This window comes from Bicyclus anynana, chromosome 4, assembly GCF_947172395.1.
Source record: "Bicyclus anynana chromosome 4, ilBicAnyn1.1, whole genome shotgun sequence".
Lineage (NCBI taxonomy): Eukaryota > Metazoa > Arthropoda > Insecta > Lepidoptera > Nymphalidae > Bicyclus > Bicyclus anynana.
The window spans coordinates 9,680,090-9,703,819 of record NC_069086.1 but is presented as its reverse complement, the minus strand read 5'-3'; the positions used below and the strand labels follow the sequence as shown (position 1 = coordinate 9,703,819).

Sequence of the window (23,730 nt, the reverse complement as noted above, 5' to 3'; positions counted from 1 at the left end):
ACGCGCATCACTTTGTTTTGTTTGTACTCTATCGACTCGCACTTATCCATACGTACGGTTTGATCTTACATTTATCATAAACTAGTGGACGCCCGTGACTACGTTTGCGTAAAATCGATGTACACTTTTAACCCCTATTTTGCCCCTTTCTATAACATTTTCGCAAATTTTACATAGGTACAATAAATAATCCACAAATCATTTTACAAACATTTAATGTAATGAATTCACTCAATAGTTTCAGCGTGATGCCCGTCAACAAAAACACGAGCAGACGGACAGACAAAAAATAAAATTTTTGGCTTTAGTATCGAGTAAATAATGTCCTCCAACAAAAAATTCAAAAGATCTTCAATGTACAGAAGTTGATAGATAGATTATTACAACATAATTATATCATTACTTTGTCTCAGGTATATAGACATTTATATGAGTAGGTATTTATATTTTATATACAGGCAGTAAATTGGTGATGACCATCATCAATACATATATAAATAAAGAAGTACCTGTCTGTGATTTCAAGATAACTGTGTTTTCTCAAGTGCTTATTTATTAGATATATTGTTAAGTCTCGATAGCTGAACGGCAAAGCGGCCGGACTCATCACCGACGGGTGGAGGTTCGTTCCCTCCTGGGCTGGACTATTTTCGTACCGTACCCACATCTAATAGTTTTCCCGACTAGATGGAGGGAAATGGGAATAATGGAATGACTGAACCCAAACCCGATTAACGAGACTTTCACTGGAAGATAGAGGGATTTATGAAAAACCGAACATGAACCACAGATTAAGAATGCAGATGGAGCTCACGAAACACGGCGGTGTCGTAGCCGCTCGAAATACAAAATTCAAAAACGAATACATTCTCGAGTCAGTGCGATACGAAGTGTCGCATCAGTAACTTACAATATTATTCAAGAAAAATGGCGTCTTATGTTTTTAAATATTTAAAAAACTGTTCACAAAATCTAAAAAAATAGGATGGAGTAGTTATTGGTAATTATTGATTATTATATTAATTTACGTAATAATTTTTGTTAGTGTTAAATTTTTAAAAACAAATTATGAAAAAAGTTTGTTGCAGATGTCAAGGAGACGCGTGAGATTTGTTTTTTTATGAATTTCACCGCCTTCACCACGCTGCTTGTATAGACTCACTCTGTATGATTTTTACTCTGTGATGTGAACATAGTCGCAGGTGTCCGCTAGTGAAATAATCTGAATAGCTAGCGAACCCGACAAACAGCCTGCCCTGGACTGGAACGTTGATTTGACGGCATATTTTTGTTACAAGATATATTACAATCTCACCTGATACACAGTATGGTAAGTGATGATGCAATCTAAGATGGATGCGGGCTAACTTGTTAGGAGGAGGATGGAAGTCCACACCCTTTTCGGTTTCTATACGGCATTGTACCGTAACACTAAATCGCTGGGCGGTACGTTTTTGCCGGTAGGGTGGTGGCTAGCTACGGTCGAAGCTTCCCACCAGTCACATCTAGACCAATAATTAGGAAAACCTCAATCGGCCCAGCTGGGGATCGAACCCAGGACCTTCGTATCTGTTCACTGTTCATTGCTCAGCCGTTCTTTACCGGCCGCCAAATAATTGCTCGCGCTGCCGCGATCTTTAGTCTGCCTGGGCAGTTGGCCACACGCGCGAGTTTGTGGCAATATTTCCACGCATATTCGCGGCAGGACGAGTAATGGGGCCACACAACTTCCTCGCTACTCGAGCACCAACCATGCCTGGCTGCGTCATGAATATACATATAACAGGACGTTGTTTTATAGGTAATTTAATGCGTAAAATTAATACATTTTAATGTGATTATTTCCGATAAAATGTATTTAAAATCCCTAAATTATATGTAAATATAACTGTCATCCTTTATTTCACTGATACAAGATTTATTTATATCTATCGTAACTGTAACAGGTCAAGATTATATAATGATTTATTTATTTTGCTATCATCCGCGAAAATTCGGCGAACCCATGCGACAACGTCACCCAGGTCCGACAAAATACTCTTATACGTACGTTTCACCCCGAAACCGGAGCATCCTCAGGAGATGTTGACTCTACAACGTGCAATTGCAAAGTGTCGTTTTCGACCTTTGCTTCGTCTTTTATAGACCAAAAAGTAGGTGGGGCAAGAGGTGGACGTTGCCAAGATACTCATAATATAAGCGATTTATCTCGCATCGCATTCAAACATTTTTATTAGTGGTGACTTCGATAACTCTATTTGTTCATTTAATAAGGTAATTCCTGACTTATTATGTTTTATTATTTCTAATTGTTCCAAAACGCATAGTCGTAGGCCTTTATTGCAAGTGTGTAAAATGTCATACATATGATTATCTGCCAGCTTATGGCCAGTATCTAGGAGATGCTTTGCAAAGTGCGACCTTTGTGGACGGTCATTTCGAACAGCGGATATGTGTTCCTTGTAACGTGTATCAAAATTCCGACCGGTTTGACCAATATATGTTGCATTACATTCAGAACATTGCAATTTATATACTCCCGATTTATGTTGCTTTTCTAGTTTATCTTTACCATTGCAAATATTTTTAAGAGAGTTATTTGTTCTGAAAGCCACATTTATATCATGATTTCTAAGTGTTTTTGCAATACGTTCCGACACTGGACCAAAGTATGTTAGACTAGCTTTAAATTTTTTAGGTTTTTCTAATGGAATTCCATAAAGTTCTTTTCTAATCAACACCAATTGTTTCTTATTGATTATTCTATTCACAATATTCGGGTTGTATCCATTCGAAATGGCCATGCGATATATTATATTTAATTCCTTGTTATACTGATCCCTAGTTAGAGGAATGGACATCAGTCTATGAACATAACTATGGAAAGCTGCTAATTTATGTTGCCATGGATGACAAGATGAAGCTGGTATGGTTATATCTGTATAAGTTGGCTTACGATAAATCCCAAAGTGATGTCTATTATTAACTCTAGTGATTGTTACATCAAGGAAATTTAAAGAATTATTCTGTTCTATTTCTAATTTAAATTTAATTTTTGGGTGCAAATTGTTTAATTTATCTACAAAGACATCCAATTGTCTGTCCGTTCCAGTCCAGCATATAATTATATCGTCTACATATCGATAGTAATATAAAATGTGATTATTTTTAACAATATTTTTATTTTCAAAGTCATCCATAAATATGTCAGCCATTAAGGGACTCAAAGGTGATCCCATAGCTAGCCCTTCATTTTGAGCCCTTCATAAATCTAAAATAATTTTGTTCCATACATATATGTGTTAACTCAATCAACTCTGCCATTTCAGAAGGATGCGTTTTATTTATTTCTAACAGTTTATGTAAAATGTCCAGTGTTTCGTTTACTGGAACATTAGTAAATAAGCTATCGACATCTAATGATATTAATTTACAACAGTTAGGTAAATCTATATCCTTGATTTTGGTGACTAGTTCAACAGTGTTTTTAAGTGCAAATACTGGCCGAAAAGAGGTTTTTAGTTTAATTATATTATTTAATTGCTTTGCTAGTTCATATGCTGGCGCTCCAATATAGGAGACAACTGGACGCATTGGGATGTTATCCTTGTGAATTTTAGGTAAGCCATACAAAAGTGGGGCATGAGTGTTCATTACAATAGCCTTTTGTTTAGATGTACATTTGGGGAATATAAATTCTGATTTATTTATAGCTAGTCTAACTATTGCAGCAAACTTTTTAGTTGGATCTGTTGATAATTGATGGAATTCGTCTCCAAGAAGTATATCTTTTACTTTATCCACATACTCGTCCCGTTTCATTATTATAACTGTATTACCTTTATCAGCTTTAGAAATTACAATATTATCTCGTGCAATAGTGCTCTGTAACGATTTCAATATTTTCATGTCCTGATTAGGTATTGTGAGAGTGTGAGTCTTATTGATATCGTGCGCTATAATATTTTTAACAATGTCCCCTTTCTTATTAAGTGTTATAGCTAATTCTGTATCTACTGCTAGTGTTTCAAGCGATTTTTTAGAGGTTACAGTTGGGATATTGAATTTTAAACCTTTCTCTAAAAGTGTCATCTCATGCTTTGAAAAAACCGTATCAGTAAGATTTTTAACACGAGGATAGACATCACTTTGGGATTTATCGTAAGCCAACTTATACAGATATAACCATACCAGCTTCATCTTGTCATCCATGGCAACATAAATTAGCAGCTTTCCATAGTTATGTTCATAGACTGATGTCCATTCCTCTAACTAGGGATCAGTATAACAAGGAATTAAATATAATATATCGCATGGCCATTTCGAATGGATACAACCCGAATATTGTGAATAGAATAATCAATAAGAAACAATTGGTGTTGATTAGAAAAGAACTTTATGGAATTCCATTAGAAAAACCTAAAAAATTTAAAGCTAGTCTAACATACTTTGGTCCAGTGTCGGAACGTATTGCAAAAACACTTAGAAATCATGATATAAATGTGGCTTTCAGAACAAATAACTCTCTTAAAAATATTTGCAATGGTAAAGATAAACTAGAAAAGCAACATAAATCGGGAGTATATAAATTGCAATGTTCTGAATGTAATGCAACATATATTGGTCAAACCGGTCGGAATTTTGATACACGTTACAAGGAACACATATCCGCTGTTCGAAATGACCGTCCACAAAGGTCGCACTTTGCAAAGCATCTCCTAGATACTGGCCATAAGCTGGCAGATAATCATATGTATGACATTTTACACACTTGCAATAAAGGCCTACGACTATGCGTTTTGGAACAATTAGAAATAATAAAACATAATAAGTCAGGAATTACCTTATTAAATGAACAAATAGAGTTATCGAAGTCACCACTAATAAAAATGTTTGAATGCGATGCGAGATAAATCGCTTATATTATGAGTATCTTGGCAACGCCCACCTCTTGCCCCACCTACTTTTTGGTCTATAAAAGACGAAGCAAAGGTCGAAAACGACACTTTGCAATTGCACGTTGTAGAGTCAACATCTCCTGAGGATGCTCCGGTTTCGGGGTGAAACGTACGTAGAGAGTATTTTGTCGGACCTGGGTGACGTTGTCGCATGGGTTCGCCGAATTTTCGCGGATGATAGCAAAATAAATAAATCATTATATAATCATGATGAACTTCCGCAAAGTAACGCCTGCTTCTATCCAATATGTAACAGGTCAAATTATGAACATTGAAGATATTTTTAAAAATGTAATCTGAGGGCAACATCTTTTTAATTTTTGTCTGTCTGTCCGTATTTTATGTTGACCGGGCGTCACGCTGAAACTACTGAATGTATTCAAATGAAACTTCTATGGTTTGAGAGGTTGAGGTTTATCGCGAATATAAAGTCTTGTTATATAAATCGTTCATGAGTTATATTTTTGTAAAATTATTAGTGGACTATTTATTGTATTTTAAAAATACGAGAAAATATAAATAGAAAGGAGGCGAAACATGGGTTGAAAGTGTATATCGATTTTCACGTGGACGAAGTCGCGGGCGTCGGCTGGTTACTTACGCGACTTCGTCCGCGTGCAATTTAGTTTTCACAAATCCCTCGGCAATTATGGATTTTTCCGGGATAAAAAAGTAGTCTATGTGTTAATCCAGGCAGGTTAAATAATATATCTTAATACCAAATTTCAGCTAATTCGGTTCAGTAGTTGAGGCGTGAAAGAGTAACAAACATTCATATCATCAAAATCATCAGTTTTCGCAAATCTCGGGAAATCATGGATTTTTTTGGGATAAAAAGTAGCCTATGTTATCCAGAGTAAAATCTATTTCCATTCCAAATTTTAGCTAAATCGCTTCAGTAGTAGCGGCGTTATAGATAACAAACATCCAAACATCCATACAAACTTTCGCGTTTATAATATTAGTAGGACTAGTATCATTGATCTCTTTGCTGTCTAGTCTATCTCTGTATAAAATTGAATATTAAGATATTGTTTAAGCAACAAGTCCGTTCGGCAAGATCTCATAAGCAGTGACCTTGAAACAAATGCTGGACAGGTATTTAACATTCGAATTGGTACCTGTATTTTTAAAAGGCAAAGGTGACAGTCGCCTTTCTGAGGTAACTCTACGAGCTCGCGTAACGTCGCGACGCCTCATAACAAAAGCATCTACGAGAAATTATAGGAAACTCGTTTTAACATTATAGAATTGAGCAAAACATTAATATATAATTCACAGACCTTTCTAGAAATTCACATTTGTGTTTACAATCGATCTATATGTTCTGTATTTTGGATTTATTATTGATATAAATAAAAGGTGTTTGTAACTTATGTACATATTTTAACATTTTAGATGAGAATGATAGTAATTAATAATTATTCATAAATATACAAAATAAAACAACAAATAAATACATCCTTATTTAGTTATATTTGTTGAAAATAAAAATTACTTTAATAAAATATAAAATAGATTTTGAAAATTAATTAACGTGATTCTCTGTTGCACAGATTCTTTAATAAATTTGCATATAATAGGCGCATGTATAAAGTAAAAATATTTTAATCTCTATGTATTGCATTCACACGGATGTGTGCGTAAACAATTTAATATTGTTACATTTTATCACAAAAAATTGTATACGTTACATTACAAATATATAATTAAAATAAAATTTACAATTTGAAAACATAATAGGTATAAGAAAAAAGTAAATAATTATATAGACAGCTTTTACATACATAGTAAACCCTACTTTGTACATATAAAAATTTTAACAGTTTTGTTTTTTACAAATCGCATAGATAGGTAGGTAGATGTACCTATTGTATATGTAACAGGTAAATAATATGTTGATCCACGTAAACGTTACAGTCAATTGTAATATATTGAACTCTATATCGATAGTTCAAGTTTATACTATCTTTATATCCCATTAGAAAAGTGGTCTTCATAAAATGTAGGATCGCGGAAAATACAGTTAACATTCAGGGAAGAAATACGTGGAAGAGATTGGGTCGACAATCTAGAACTCGAAATAATTTCGTCTTCTTACTAACTCCACCTACCTAATAATTATAGTTCTGAAAGAACTCATTTTACTCTTCAATCTTACGATTAAATTGTAATATTCTTTTGACTAGCGAAACGCTTATTTTAAACCGATTGCAAAATGTATATAATTTAATAAAATGTTATATAAATACAAAATCAATCATTTCACTAATGGATAAATGGTTAAATTATTATTTATTATTCGCTAGCAACGAGACTGTGGTGAAAAATGTATTTGATTAATTAATCTATGAATGTATGTAATAAGTAGATAACATAATTACATAGGAGTACATAATTAAATGTTTTTTAAAAGGAAAATCAAAGTTTTATCAATATGAACCAAGTGGCACTTATCAAATACATTTCCTTGTTTATAGATAAACAGATTGGAAGTAATAATGTCTATTTCCGTCTGAAAATAAAAACATTTCTAAGTACTAATGTAATTTAACAATAAAAAAACGTACCTAATCGATTCTTATGAATTTGATAGATAACATTATTGTACTCGTATTTATGAACTGAATCAGATCATAAATATTAAATTAATGCGAAAATAAAGTAAGTGGTACCTACGTACGTAATATGTGGACAATAATTATAGGTAATCTAAATTTTTTATAAAATATATACAAGTCTTATTCACATACATCTGTTGGTCATTGTATCATACAATTTAAGTAACAATATTGATATTTACTATCCATTTAAAAAACGACTTTTGTTATCGCCTAGTTTAAAACTTTGTTTTACACGATAATCTACCTTATCTAGTTATGTAAGTAAATTAAAATATAAGAGTAATTACTTTAAAAATGAATATGGTAAAGTCACCTTCATGTAAAACAAAATTTGAACTACTTATTAAGATCGTAAAGGCGCAAAAGAATGGCATGTGCAATAGTTTCTAATTACACTTCTATTACACACTGATTTGTTACAAATGAGAAGCGAAAGGTGCGGCCTTGATATATTTAATACCTGTTAATCAAAAATATTGTAATTCGAGAGCTAAAACTTACATTGGAATGTTGAATTGAAAAATTGTGTCATTGTATTCTTTTGAATTTCATTTAGCCTTCAATTTTGTTTAAAATTTGAAGGTGCAAGGTATCAGTTTAAAAATGTACAGTAATAAAGAATTCATAAATTCAATATTGTTGGAAATTGGAATGTATTATAAAAATGGCCTTTTTTTCCTCATGTTTTACATAAAACATATAAGTACATATTCTGTTGTGCGATAAAAGCTAACATATTAATTATTATCGACAAGGAATATTTGGCAATCCAAGTCATTGCAAATGCTTTGAAAAAAAAACTTCTTAGTTTTTTTGAGTGCTTTCATCCTTAAATTTACTTATTTAGAAAACATAATATGCGAAGCAAAAAAAGGCGTCCGGTACGCGTTCATTCTTAGAGATCGACAGTAAAATATTATACAGTAACTATAGAAACACTTATTCAACAGTAACAGATTTAGCGAGATTTCTTGGACAATCAACATTGCAACCGCGCAAGACAGCAATGTGATACGCTAACAGCTGCATTGGGATGACTGTGAGGACTCCTTGTAAGCAATCGACAGTTTTTGGAACTTCCAAGACGCGAGACGCTAGAGACATGGTCTCCGTGTCGCCTTCCTCGCAGACCACGATTGGTCGGCCTTGGCGCGCGTTCACCTGCTGGAGTGCATTCATGCACTTTACGTAAACAGGGTCACGCATCACTATCATCATTACCGGCATGGAGTCATCAATGAGGGCGAGAGGGCCGTGCTTCAACTCTCCAGCCATAATACCTTCGCTGTGCATGTATGTCAACTCCTTCACCTTCAGAGCTCCTTCCAAGCACGTAGAAAAGTTGTACCCGCGACCCATGATCAACAGCGAGCGCTGTTGGTACAGATCCTCCGCCAGAGCTTTTACCTTGTCGTCTAACGCCAACACTTGACGAATTTTAACATCCAACTCGTGAAGCCCTTCAATAATATCGGCTCTACGTTTTTGCAAGGAAATACGATCTTCACTGATCACCAATGCAAACATAACAAGAGATACAAACTGTGATGTGTATGCCTTAGTGGAGGCGACACCAATCTCAGGTCCAGCATTGATATGCACACCGCAGTGTGATTCACGACAAATGGAACTACCAACAGTGTTGGTGATACCAACAATCAATGCACCATGGCGTTTACAGTAGCGAAGGGCCATTAGAGTATCTGCAGTCTCTCCTGATTGAGAAATAAAGAAGCATACATCATCACGGAACACAGGTGTGTTTCTATCCAAGAAGTCTGAAGCCAATTCCACCATCACAGGGAGCTCTGTTAGCTCTTCAAGCAGCTGGCGTGTAGCTACAGCACTGTGGTAACTTGTACCACATCCAATCAGCATCAATCGCCTGCATCGTTTAATTTCTGGTATGTAATCTTTAATACCGCCCAGAGTAACTGTACCGTTTGCAAAATTGAGACGACCTCTCATTGTGTTTACAATAGACTCAGATTGTTCAAAGATTTCTTTCTGCATGAAGTAATCATAGTTGCCCTTCATGATCTGCTGCAGCTCCAGTTTTAGTGTGAAGATTTCTCTCTGATGAGGATCAGTACTGCTGCCTGACATGCGGTGAATGCTGAGAACTCCATCTTTGATGTGTGCTACATCATCATCTTCAAAATAGAGCACTTTGTTGGTGTGCTCAATAACAGCAGAAGCATCTGATGCGAAGAAGTATTCAACGTCCCTTTCTTCTTCAGGCTCAAAGTGAGCATGACTGTTGACACGCGGCACGGAGGGCACAACTCCCCTGGTAGCCTTGTTGTTAGTGTACATGATAGGAACATGATCACTCGAAAGACGCCTTCTTGTCTTAATGCCTACCAGCAAAGGACTACCACGCCTGGTGGCCACACATTCATTAGGGAAGAAACGAGACTTGAAACACAAAGCAAACGCTCCTTCCAGTTGTTGAATTACCTGCTCCACCAATTCCTGGAAACTGTAGTCCTTGTGTTGGGCATATATGTGGTCAACTAACTTGGCAATAGCCTCTGTGTCAGTCTGGGACTCAAAAATGTAGCCCTTGTTCTCAAGGAAAGTCTTGACTTCCTTATAATTGGTGATGATTCCATTATGTATGACGACAAATGAGTTGTCCTCCCCCGAGCGCTGCGGGTGCGAGTTGATGGCGCTGGGCTCCCCGTGCGTTGCCCAGCGGGTGTGAGCGATACCGCAGTGCGACTCCACGGAATCGTCGACGGCTAAATCGCCACTTTGTTCCTGCAGGAGCTCCTCGAGCGCGGCGACTTTACCGCTTTTTTTCACCACAGCGATATCTTTTTGGTCAGCAGCATCGATAGCGACGCCTGCGGAGTCATATCCACGGTATTCCAACCGTTTCAATCCATTCACAAGTAATTCCAAGATTTCTCGCCGGGTCTTGGGCGTCAAATGGTTAATATATGCGAAAATTCCACACATCGTAAACGAAGCCGCACTTTAACGTAGAACCGAGCGCACGAAACCACGACGAGCCCGAGACTGTGCGCAACACAATACACGACCGGTACTCAAGACCTTCGTATAAGACTCCTACCACTAATGAGTTACTTTCACTTACGGCAAAGCACACGTCATCTTGTTTCGTTATCGTTGATACTTGTTGGTATCGTAAATATCCGCAAGCAGCGGCTAAACTTGTTTTCTGTATTTTTTAGTGACAATTGTAAATTGACAACAAATTCAAACTTCAATTCCAATTTCCTTCTGTCAGGTGTCACTGTCAATGTCACCTCAGTCACAGATTACGTCATTATTACCGTAGACAAAGTACAAAACTCCCCCTGTCAACGTTATTTACCCTTTAAATAATGTAATCTATGGTTAATGCCATTAATACAACCATTGATCTTGGTATATGAGGATACGTTGCATATTACGCAATGGCAAAATATATCTATCTCGCTTTAATAAGCCTTCTCTATGTTATAGAGATTGAGAAATAATTTTGTTTAATTTTAAAAAAATAAATCGTATACGTAATACGATTATATAACTAATAATTTATTAATTTAAGCCGCTTCACAAAGAACACTGTCTGAAAAACCTTTATTATATTCTTACATTAATTGAGTATATAAATAGTATATATTAATCATAGATTTACGATTCGGTACAATTATAATTCTATGATATTAATTGAGTATGTTCTTATAATAATTAATTAAATACATCATCGGGTTAGCACCGCCTTCAAACTGATCAATACTTAAAATATAATATAATTTAGGTATAGAACTTAGTATGATGTTATTTTTCAGTCAGTACTTTTTATGCATAGATACCATGGATAAAAAAAGGTTTTATGTTTCTGAAGTCGGTTGAATTTTTTTATCAGTAGGTACCATAGATTTACGATTCGGTACAAGTACCTAATATAATTATAATTCTATGGTAGGTACAATACAAATACAGCGTATGTCTTCATACTTGAGGATACGCAGGCCCCGCCCCTTGCTCTTGTTCGTTCTATGTTCTTTGTCTAGAACTACAACCTAGCATGGTATGGGACCATAGATTTACGATTCGGTACAAGTACGTACCTACCTTAATGTATGGGTAATGGGACAAACTGATCGGACAGGTAATCACTGCCGTCTGTTTACAACCATGGAATCAGACTTAATTCCCAACCCCTTCACAATTATTTAGTTTAATTTAATTCAATAGCCCAACCTTAATTCCGTGACAACGATTTGCAGGCATTAAAATAAAAAAAATGTCATTTATACCAGTAGCTTCTTTATTGGTTTATCAGGATCAAGGTCTTTACAAAATTATTGAAAAAATTACAAAGATACATTTAGCTTAAGATTTTGATTGCCTATGTGAATTTCTAACAGTCATTGAAATTTAAATTGAATGTTTAAACTTTTAAACGTTACGGCCTTCGCATTTTTTACGGTTTCACCATGTCCAGGCGAGCAAATGTACTTAGTAAAACTATCAAATAGGTAAGTACTGCTTTCCTAGGAACAAAAATCACATTACACGTTACAGTCGTCAAATTTCTATCAAAACGTTCTTAACGTTATAAACGTATCGCTAAATTCAACTACTGGCAGTCGATTTAGAACCGACTACCCCCAATTTCTACTCACAGATGTTCAACTCCTACTTATAATCACTTCTTTAAACTTACGAAAATAACTTATTTGATCTATTAAATTGTGAAAATTTAACTTCAATCCAGTTCATAATAAAATTACGTTAAAACGAGGTAAGTTTTCATTAATAAGTTACAAATTAGTACGTCACATTTCATACATACAAGTAATAGGACCATAATATGTAGTTATAATTATTATTTATTCTTACAACATAAATAAAATATACGCATGCTATATAAACAAAATTAACAAGGAAACTTTGACAATTTCGAGACAACGCATGGCTAACATATGCTTTACAACCACGAGACGATCATTGCTTAAATATTCAATTTCAATTTCGTGGCCTTTCCTCCTGAATTCCTTGCGATGGAAAAATATAACGTTACGTATGAAACGTAAACTAGACACTGGAAACACATACTTGGAGAACGACTTACGCCTAAAATAAGCAAAGAGACATAAACTTAACACGTATACATAACTAAAACGAATAAACTTGAGTATCTTGTTCCGATAAATGCACGACTTGGGGAGGGGAGTGACGTCACCAGTCAAGAAGCTCCGATTGCGGCCGCGCGCCGGTGCGCAGCGGCGACGAGTGCGCGGGGGCGCGGGGGGGCGAGGCTCGGCCGAGGGGGTGGCAGGGGGAGTCGCGGGTGTGGGGGCGGGGACAGGGGCGGGGGCGGTTGGAAGTTGGGAGATCGCAGCACCGCGGGAGTTGGCTACCGGCTGCGATGAGTTTGATGAGATGCCCCATGGTTATTTTTTCTTCTGGGCCTTCTCGGCGGCCTTGGTGATTTTACCTGTAGTGACCTCCTTGAAGGTCACGCTCTGAAACAATTGAAACCAAAATTCAATTAAAAGTTAAAAGAGTTAAGTGAATAATAGTCTTTTTTTGTTTTGCAAGGCTTTTGATTAATTTAACATTTCATTAAGCTTGTTTTAAAAACTAAGTATAGCTTTCATTAAGCTTGGTTTAAAAAACTATAATAAGTAAGAGGCTCACCTTGATGACGCCGACGGCGACGGTCTGGCGCATGTCGCGCACGGCGAAACGGCCGAGCGGCGGGAACTCCTGGAACGACTCCACGCACAGAGCCTTGGTCGGCATCAGCGTCACGATCGCTGCGTCGCCCGACTTGATCGACTTCGGCTCCACCTCGGTAGTCTTACCTGCAACAAGTCAACCATATTATTAATAAAAGACAGGTATTACGAGTATTTACGAGTAGGTAAGCCCATCTTTTATTTCAAATCCTCTAATAGACTCGAAATGGAAATAAAAATCTAAAGCTTTTAAATTATAATCCAAAAACATAAACTAGGTAGGTACTTCGTAACTGGTTCGTAACGTAACACTTTCAGACATCCTCTTATATACTCAATCCTTATTTTATATCTTGTCACATCACACAAATATACGCATTTCGTTTACATGCATTCTTTTACTATCCGTCCCGTCACCGCCCAACATTCTGACCCATATAGCATGACAGGTCTTACAACCGTTTTGTATATTTTACCTGTAAGTCTAAGAGGCATTCAAGGGTCACATAGTTTACCTGAGACCTGTCGTTTCATCCATCCATTCAATTGAAAATGAAATTATAATAGGTAATTATTAGATCATTTATGAATGAGTGAAGTCTAAAGAGGGTATAGTGTACCGGTACGTCGGTCGCACTTCTCCTTAATCTCGGCAAACTTGCAGGCGATGTGGGCGGTGTGGCAGTCCAACACTGGGGTGTAGCCGTTGCTTATCTGCCCGGGGTGGTTGAGCACGATCACCTGTAGACAATACATACGAGTGAACTAACAGTCATCATCATCAGCCAACTTGTAAAAGCCGTGCGCTAAGCTCAGGCCTCTTCTCCTTTAAGCCAGAGGAAATTGGAGCTTAGAACCAAAATATAATTTTTTTTATTTATATTAGTACATTGTTAGAATTGTATTGTTTTAAGTCTAGAGTAGAGTATTATTATGTAAAAATAGTAAAGTAATTGAAAGAAATATTAAATAAGTCTGTAATGTCCCGCTTGCACCCCCTTTGCATAAATCATAACGTTTGACTCTGTTGCGATGACAGAAGCTTAATGATAATAACCAAGATCAATGGCATAACACCAACAGTTGTCGTGCGTCGACACGTGGGGAAAACGTAATACCTAATAGGCTGATACCTCCCACTTCTCGCCTCTAGACACATTATGATTGCTCCTGAGGATTACACACAAGGGAGAAATTCTTTATATTTTCGCAACCTGTTAACCACCGTATGAATCGTAATCAAGTGTAATTAGGTATTTATCATACAACTTATCTGGGTTAGGGTAAATGTACTTATTTTCGATCAATTAAGCAAACATATGATTTCGAGGATAATTATCATTCTATAATTATCCTCGAAATTATACCAAATCGTATTAAAGTAGGTAGGTATATTAACGACATTGAACTCGAAATTTTATTCATCATTTTGATGGATCTTTTACTTTTGGTTAGTCACCCGAAATTTCGTGGATTTCCATTTTTTATTAGGTATTCATTTATGGAATTTTCTACCATAACACTATCTTCAGTGGATATAACATCAGATTTTGTATTATGTTACACAGTGATATTAGCCATACCTAATTACCGCGTAATAAAACATAATTACACTCGAAAATATCCAAATTTGATCATTATGCTCAATATTATCTTTTATGGGGACACACAATTGAGATCAGCTTAGCTGTATTAGTATTATAAAAAGGAAGTATGTATAATAATATTGGCAGATGCAAATTTCGTAATTTATTAATCTAGTAAGGTAAGTATTTAAATTGCATAATAATAAATATTTTATAAACCTGTTGGCCTTGGCAATTGGTTGTGACTTCCTAATGAGGATATTTGTAACGTACAAATTATCATTTATTTTAATTACATAATGACTGTAACAGGTGAAATTAGCAGAGTTGGCGCAATGTCTCGAACCTACAATTATTGCAAAACAAGATCGGAATTCGATAGTAGACATACCTACCCACCTATAATCAATATTCACCGACAGGCTCGTTGGTTTACCGTGTATTAAATTTATTCGCCTACGAAATATTGACTTAAGCAAGGCCCTACGAAGTTGAATTTTTAATTTACCCAATCATCCCTTATAATTTATTTTCGTAACACATATATATCGTAACTTATAATATATATACCACAGCAAATTATTTTGTTGTGAATCTATTGGGTATTCGAACCTTTTCGAAAAAATATAGGTAATATTATGTTTTAATATGCAATTAAAACAGAATCGGTTATACGCACTCTGTATAAACTATAGACATCCGTCAAATAAATATCACACATATACTTAGTAGATACCTACTTACGATTTAAAAACAAAATATAATTATGCAGTCTTGTGATAGCCTAGTGGAAATGACATCTGCCTTCGATACAGAGGGCGTAGGTTCTAATCTGGTCCGGGGCATGGACCTCTAACTTTTCAGTTAAATAATATGTGTATCTTGAGAAATAAAATATCACTTGTCTCAAACGTTGAATAAAAAACATTGTGAGGAAACCTGCATACCTAAGAATTTTCTTAATTCTCTACGTTGCCAATCCGCTTTGGGCCTGCGGTAGACTAAGGCAGATTAAGGCCTAACCCCTCTCATTCTGAGAGGAGAATCATGCTCAATAGTGAACCGAATATGGGTTGATAAATGATAATGATGATTATGTAAAGCAAATTTTCATTCTAGGTATAATCGATCTTGGTTGTATGTCTAATAGTAACTTTATTACTCGCTAAGTACCTACTTATTATTATTGTTACATTCATCAGTTACTATAGGTGGATATAAACCAGCTTCTTTAAAGCTGGATACGCACAATAAGTTCATAAGCTTTTAGTTCGTTATTTATATTAAGATGATGCTTAAAAGCTGAAGTACTATACCTAAGTTATGAAGGACTCGTTCGATAATTTTTAACATTAAAACAACAATACATCTTTAGAAAGTAATCCCTTGCACAATTCACTTATTAAATTCATTCTTATTGAACGTCTACTAACCATATGGTTAGTAGACTTTTGTTCTGGAACGTCTACCAACCATATGGTTAGTAGACGTTCCAGAATAAAAGTAGTAGTAAAGAAATTTGGCAGGGAGGTAGTATATATTACCTCCCTGCCAAATTTTATCATGACTTTTAGCAATGTAGATAGATAAACACCGGTGAATGTTTCTTTTTTTAAATACTTTATTTTTTTTTGTTTGCAGTGGTGAGTGATGAGCTGGGAGCACAGATCCTCGAGCTGCCGTACAAGGGCAACGACATCAGCATGTATACGATGCAAAGGTAGTCAAGATTTCAATATAAACATGAAAGATAAATGTGATGTAGGTATGTAATTTACGTTACCTGTGCGGTGAAGTCAGATGCGCCTTTGGGAGGGCAGTTCTTAGAGTCACCGGCCACGTAGCCACGGCGCAATTCCTTCACCGACACGTTCTACAAAATTATAATAACCCTTATAAATGTTATTTTAAAGTATTCAATCATATTTCGTAAGATGTTAAAATTGGAGCAGTAATGAACATAAAATTAATCTACGTACCTTAACGTTAAAGCCAACGTTGTCTCCAGGCATGGCCTCCTGCAGAGCCTCGTGGTGCATCTCCACGGACTTCACCTCGGTGGTAATGGCGGCCGGCGCGAACACCACCACCATACCTACACAAATATGACGTACAAACTTACTCCATTTCACAGGAAAATTTACGTTTCGTAAAGGGACTAGAGGTAGAGTAAGCATAGCCACATTAAATTTGTTTAGGTGTATGTGATATTTGATAAATCTTCAGAAAAGTGCCAGAAAGCTTAATGCCATAAGGCATGTTTAAATTATTCTAAACAACCGTACCAAGCTCCTGAGTGATATGAGTGAGGGAGCGGATTGATTAAATTTGACCAAATTTACCAGGTTTAAGGATCCCGGTCTCGACTCGGCCGACGGGCACGGTGCCGATACCGCCGATTTTGTATACATCCTGCAGAGGCAGCCTCAGCGGCTTCTCGGTGGGGCGGGAAGGAGGCTGGATGGCATCCAGAGCCTGCATGATAACCAACATATTGCTTATTGTATCTATTACCGGATAAAATATGAGACCATTCCACTGGAAATCAAACCGAAACGAGAGAATTATTGGAATGCTTATCTATGACTAAGTAACAGATTTGAGTGATACTTATATTTTATTTTACGTCATAAGATAATTAGGTACTTGTGCATAATGCGAGTTTGAATATTATGTACGCACATAAGTGCTCATAGCGTCTAGCTAGCAAAAAGTGCATTTCACTTTATCAGGAAACTTGAGATTAATGATCTCAGTAGTTGATACATAGTGGTATCGAACTTGAAATTTTTTTTATAAGTATTCTTAGAAGTCTGTTTTATCGCAATCGTCCATTCATAATTGGAGTGACAATAGACAGTTAGTTTTTTTCGTTTGGTTATATCTTACCTCAATAAGGCATTTGCCCTCAACCTTGCCATCCTTGCGGTCGATGGTCCACCCCTTGAACCAGGGCATCTTGTCGGACGGCTCCAGCATGTTGTCGCCGTGCCAGCCGGAGATGGGCACGAACGCCACAGTCGCCGGGTTGTAACCTACAAATCAATTTTTTTTGCATGTCTCCCAAAACAAGTTTAATTTCAAATATTCAAACTGAGAATTCATTGTACTATTTTATTTAAATTAAAACAGCCGTACCACGCACGGCTGTGTACGACAGTAAGATGTACCTATCTAGTATAAAAATATAAAACCAGAAATCTCGGTATTAGGTCACTCACGGCCTAGATCCAAAATCATTATTCAAGGTATTGAATGGAGGGAAACAAAACTTTTTTTTTTATCTGCATAGATACGCCGTATGAGTAGATATGTAATATTTTCTAAAGTACCATCACCGTATCTAATTGATATCAGCTAACATTAGATATACGATTTATAAAGTAAAAGGGTTGACTGGGTTGATAGAAATATTCACACATTTTTTGGATACTTACCGATCTTCTTGATGTAAGAAGACACTTCCTTCTTAATTTCCTCATAGCGCGCTTCATGGTAGGGAGGCTCAGTAGAGTCCATCTTGTTGACGCCCACGATTAGTTGCTTGACGCCCAGAGTGAACGCCAAGAGTGCGTGCTCACGGGTCTGGCCGTTCTTACTGATGCCGGCCTCAAACTCACCGGTTCCAGCGGCGACTATGAGTACAGCACAATCGGCCTACAGAGAGAAACATTTACTGAATCACTCCGCTTTATTCTATCTTCTTTCAATTCTTTGGTAGGACCAAAAATCGTCTAAGTCAGGTTTTTAGATTTTAGTGATGCCAAACAACTACCCGGAATCTCCAGCTTATTAGGGATAAAATAAAGATTTCAAGACTAGATACTAACTATGATTTCACGATGTATCTAATATAAAATCAGAATTAATATACCTTATTTGTTTTTATTTTATCTTAGATGAAAAAAGTACAAAATTGTAAAAAAGACGAATATTTCAAAGGTATGCCATCTACCTGAGAAGTTCCGGTAATCATATTCTTGATGAAATCTCTGTGCCCCGGCGCGTCGATGATAGTGACGTAGTATTTAGCAGTCTCAAATTTCCACAGAGCGATATCGATGGTGATACCACGCTCGCGCTCTGCTTTCAGCTTATCCAACACCTGATATACACAAAAATTTTATCGATTCCATCAATATTAAACATTAGATTACCTAAAAAATAAAAGATGATTAATAGAGTTCCTATACTTTAAAAGAGTCTTATAAACCATCATAAATCTCTATCATAATGTGTATTAGGTGCGAAAACAGCTACATTTACCCGATTGCAATGCATTATTAAGTAACGTTCATAAGTTATGACGTTGTCGTGCCAAGCATGATCTTGTTAAATAAATACTGTGTTTTATTAATACTTTCTAGTAATTTTATTTCTGTCTCACAATAATGATTGTCTTTGTTGGTAGGTACTTGTAACTGAAATAGACTACTAGATAGAATAACTGAGAACATTTTTCATACCACGATTCACCATGAAATACAAGAAAGACATAATTAACAGCAGGCAGGCAGGCAGTTACTTAATATTTTAGTATCACCTATTTTACTCCTATACTATAAGTAGAAGAATAGAATAGAATAAATAATAATTATATTTGTAAGTACAACTAAATATTAGAGAGATCCCCTTTCCTAGTTTAATGTATTTAGAAAAAATAAAATATTATTAAGGTATGCCTTACCCAGGCGTACTTGAACGAGCCCTTGCCCATCTCCTGGGCTTCCTTCTCGAACTTCTCGATGGTACGCTTGTCGATTCCGCCGCACTTGTAGATGAGGTGGCCGGTGGTGGTGGACTTGCCAGAGTCCACGTGGCCGATGACGACAATGTTGATGTGAGTCTTTTCTTTACCCATCTTGAAGTTAGCGCGTCAACGACGAATGAGGTGGATGGAGCTAAATCAAAGGAAATGAGACTTACATATTTATGTAAGTAGTCGTAGGTCATAGATAACATAATTTTTTTAATGGTGTGTTGTTGTCGACGCGCAACTGATACAAAACTAATAAGACGGACGTAAGTACGATAGGCATTTATAGAGTTCGAAAAATAATAATAAGCAATTTAGATAGGAGCACACACAATACAAGACACCAAAAAGATAATTAAAATAAAATTATTATTTAATAAAAAAAAACTAAAGTCAAAGTCAGGTATTTCAGTTATGTAGGCTTAGTTTACAAGCACTTTCGAAACATCAGATAAATAATAACGCGGCCTGTTGCTGGAACTTGGCCTGCACACTGCTGTGCGCTTGGATTATTAGATAATGGTGATAATAATTGTTCGAAAACTTTCAAGTTACGAAGGTTCCAAAGCGCCTTAGTCCGAGAAGAGCCCACAACAAACACAGCCAGGGTTTATTTTTTGTTTATCACCATTTTACAAATTTATCTAGAACTAAGTAGGTACACAATCGTATAATGCATTTCAATGCCCAGCATATTTTTTTATCATCTAAATAATCCTTAACACTATAGTAAGATTTTTGCGTTTAATAAAAACTTTAAACTTTCTGAGAGACACGTGGCAGTTTATTGTAAAAGAATTACTAATTTTTTGTAACTAGTGTGGTGTGCAACAATTAAAAATGTAGTTATTATGTAAAGACTTATTTTTTATATTCGGAAACATTCTGAAGGTCCATAGCCATACCCTTTCCTAATGTCAATATTACCTACTTATCCATAGTTACACAACTCATCCGATTGCGTGATGACCTTTTGGAAAACGGTTCTGTGCGCAGGTTGGGAAATTAACGAGTTTGAGAGACAGCAAAACTAATTTTTCAGATATAGTAGCAACATTTTCCAGTAGTTATTCATATTCGATAACGCAAGCCACTGAGACTTCAATCAATAACTTGGAATAACAGTTTAGGTGGGTGGACTGAACATCAGAGCGTGGGTAGATTGCAAACCCACGCGTCTATCTGCCTACGTAAGTAAAACATCCTTCTGTATGTACTGACTCTCTTACAATGAGCTAGTAAGTAACTATAATGAGCAAGCAAGACGGCCGTGTGGCACAGTAGGTAGTGAGCCTGCTTTCAGCATCCACGGCCGTGGGTTCGATTCCCACAATAATATTTCTAGCATGGATGATTTCCAGTGTCAGCGTGTATTTAAGTACCTATACATTAAATAAGTATTTATATATTTTACATATAGTATTATAAATACATATGCATATGATAAAATCCGCTATCTTAGTACCTCATAACACAGGGTCAATCATTACTCTGACAGAGACGCTTACTTTGGGGTTAAGTAGTGATGTGTGTATTGTGTAAGTATATTTATTATTTTTCCCGTACGTAGGTATAGTCTCCTTCTTTCTGAGTTATTAATTTAAAGGCTCGGCTAGAGCTAAATATCGCAAGTGATCAATGAGTGAGAATATCCGATTCATTATTATCATACATTATTTTTTTATAATATTTCATTATTTTCTTTAAAAATGTAATAGTGAATATTATTCTATCTATCAGTGTTTTACAATCAGACTCGTGGAAGAGGAAATTATAGAAAATATGACCATTCAGGCGCACGTATCTAGAAGTAGGAACGAATAACTGATTTCAATTAGCCGACCGGAACAGGAAGTAGAAAACTAATGAGACCTTAATGTCTATTCCCATCGAACACTGTCACTAAACCTTGATGGCTTCGAGATTTATCATTGTAAGGACGAATCACCAAAACAACTTTCTGTAATGCGTTATAAATAACAATCGAAACAACTTTTACGTAGGTTCATAACGAAGGTTAAAAACGATCTTACGTAAACTTCGTTGTGTGCATTTCAAATTTGGGGTACCTTAACGTTATCTAAACACCTTTTGATAACTGACCTACTTCTTTCAAAACTGATTTGAAGTCGTAGAACGACTCGTCTCAGCTGCGAAAATTTTGCTAGTTAACTACGAGATTTTCCGCAACCGCCGATGTCACTGGGTACCGCGATCGCCCTACTTGCGAAGTCGTAGCGATTTATTGTACCTACCCGTATGTTTTGTGGTTCCGGTATGATGCTTAAGGTACGTGGGTTCAAAATCTTTCAGTACCCTTTTTAAGTCGTCACGAGTTATCTCAATAATTTATGATAAAATTTATCGATTTTTATATTCCGCACAAGCAGTTTGAAGGTACCTAATAATAATAATTAATATGGCACAGGTAATGGCCGCTTGCGGAAATTAAAATGGCAATCCAATGTATTTACAGCTATCCGTTCACATTTACAAATAATCCTTAGTCAAACTAAATCTGATCAAATGATTACAAGAGTTATGAACACTGCACAGCCCGAGTGTGGAATTCACTAAGTGGGAGGCTTCGATTGAACTGGCAGCAAATCTCCGGGACGGGCTGCTTCGAGCGTGCGCAGGACGTCGGGACATCGATACAGCTGCCTTTCATCCAAATATAGAACACTCGGAACAACTCCATAACATACGTACATAATATAATTCCTTTAATCGATTTTGTTACTCGCCATTAAACCTATTTTACCACCCAAGATAAAACGAATCCCTTGTGATAACTTAAGTTCTACAAAATTATAATACTAAACAAGAAACAAATTTTGACTTTTCACATAGCACGCACTTTTTAAAACATTTTTCCATTAGATGGGATGCGGATACTGCGCGAAGTACCAAGTGGTCGCATCGATTATTATAAAGACTTCTTACTTCACGAGATACGAGTGCATACAATCTAAATTTAGCCGGCTTAATCTATAAGCATTTAAATAGATGTATTTGCGAGTGACATGCTTGACTATGCCAAATTAGAAATTGTATGTCGCATTGCAAACGTAGCATGTACCTACTGTTCACGAGACAACGTTCGTTAGCAGTTAGCACATGGCCCGGCCGGTATATCCCAGCCACCATTTTGTAATATTAAATGTTTGTATTGGTTTGTACATAAAAAATGAACGTACAAACTTAATTTTGATTATATATTTTAAATATCTGATAAATAGTGACAATGACAATGTACGATATTTTCATTAGTTCAAGTTAAATTTAACTAGAAAATAGATTATGGCGGAAAGTAGACTAAAAGGTCCCCAAATACAAAAAAAAAATCAAGATATATTAAAATAAGATTCTTAAAATACCTGTAAGTGACCGTCTATTCAAATCGGTCCTATAAAAAAACATTTTACCATATTAATATATGGCGCTAAATATTCTAAAATCACATAATTATTCAATAGTCAGGTAATAGTTCGGCACTACTGAATTCGAATTGATTAAATAGAAAACTAAATTGCGTAATTTAAACATCTTATTACATAGGAACCATGTTTTGCAATGAAAATAATATGAAAATGAAAATAAATCAAGAATACTCTAAGTAGTACCTAGTAGTTCTCAATAATATTGTAAGTAAATGGTTTATTAATTAAAAAGAAACTTACCTGTATTTAATTACGGCGAAAACAGTAAATAATGAGAAAATTTCAAGAGACTCGCCTTCGAAGCCGCAGTGACGAATTTTCCTAGCGATTTTCAAGCATGCGCTATGAAACTGCGCCCGGGAAATGAAATCAATAATATCAGTTAAGCAACATATTTAATCAAATTAAAAATATATTAATATCTAGTTGTATTATTGTAGTTGAAAATAAATGTTGTTATTTATCAAGACACTTTTTTCATTATTAATAATATTAATTGACTTTTGTAAATAATTAGTACGTGTGAAAATCCGGATGTGCAGAATTTTCTTTTTTAGTTCAAAGAACTGACGTATCACAGAGTATGCTTAGCCCAGTGTATTAGGTATATCCTCTTTGATATCAAAATACGAATTTAAGGTTTCATTTTGCAAGCGAGTCC

General features: G+C 35.9%; 2 protein-coding genes across 5 annotated transcripts; both read right to left on the bottom strand.

Moving 5' to 3' along the window:
* Positions 1-6,411: 6,411 nt before the first annotated feature.
* Positions 6,412-10,737, bottom strand: LOC112043291 (glutamine--fructose-6-phosphate aminotransferase [isomerizing] 1-like). The gene has a single exon (XM_024078619.2). The coding sequence runs from the start codon at positions 10,544-10,546 to the stop codon at positions 8,522-8,524; it is 2,025 nt and encodes a 674-aa protein (XP_023934387.1). The 5' UTR covers positions 10,547-10,737; the 3' UTR covers positions 6,412-8,521.
* A 1,109-nt stretch (positions 10,738-11,846) lies between these two features.
* LOC112043292 (elongation factor 1-alpha 2) lies at positions 11,847-23,466 on the bottom strand. 4 transcript variants are annotated; one of them, XM_024078620.2, is made up of 11 exons: positions 23,310-23,466; positions 19,558-19,771; positions 18,826-18,975; positions 18,308-18,527; positions 17,760-17,905; positions 17,213-17,345; positions 16,850-16,965; positions 16,654-16,743; positions 13,905-14,025; positions 13,244-13,410; positions 11,847-13,068 (listed from the first exon to the last, which is right to left on the bottom strand). In XM_024078620.2, exons 2-11 carry the CDS (start codon positions 19,729-19,731, stop codon positions 12,997-12,999), a joined length of 1,389 nt encoding a protein of 462 aa, XP_023934388.1. In that variant the 5' UTR covers positions 19,732-19,771; positions 23,310-23,466; the 3' UTR covers positions 11,847-12,996. The 4 variants fall into 4 exon arrangements, with proteins under 4 accessions (XP_023934388.1, XP_023934389.1, XP_052737285.1 ...); XM_024078621.2 differs by lacking the exon at positions 23,310-23,466 and adding an exon at positions 22,487-22,511; XM_052881325.1 differs by lacking the exon at positions 23,310-23,466 and adding an exon at positions 22,339-22,363.
* Between the last annotated feature and the right edge of the window lie 264 nt (positions 23,467-23,730).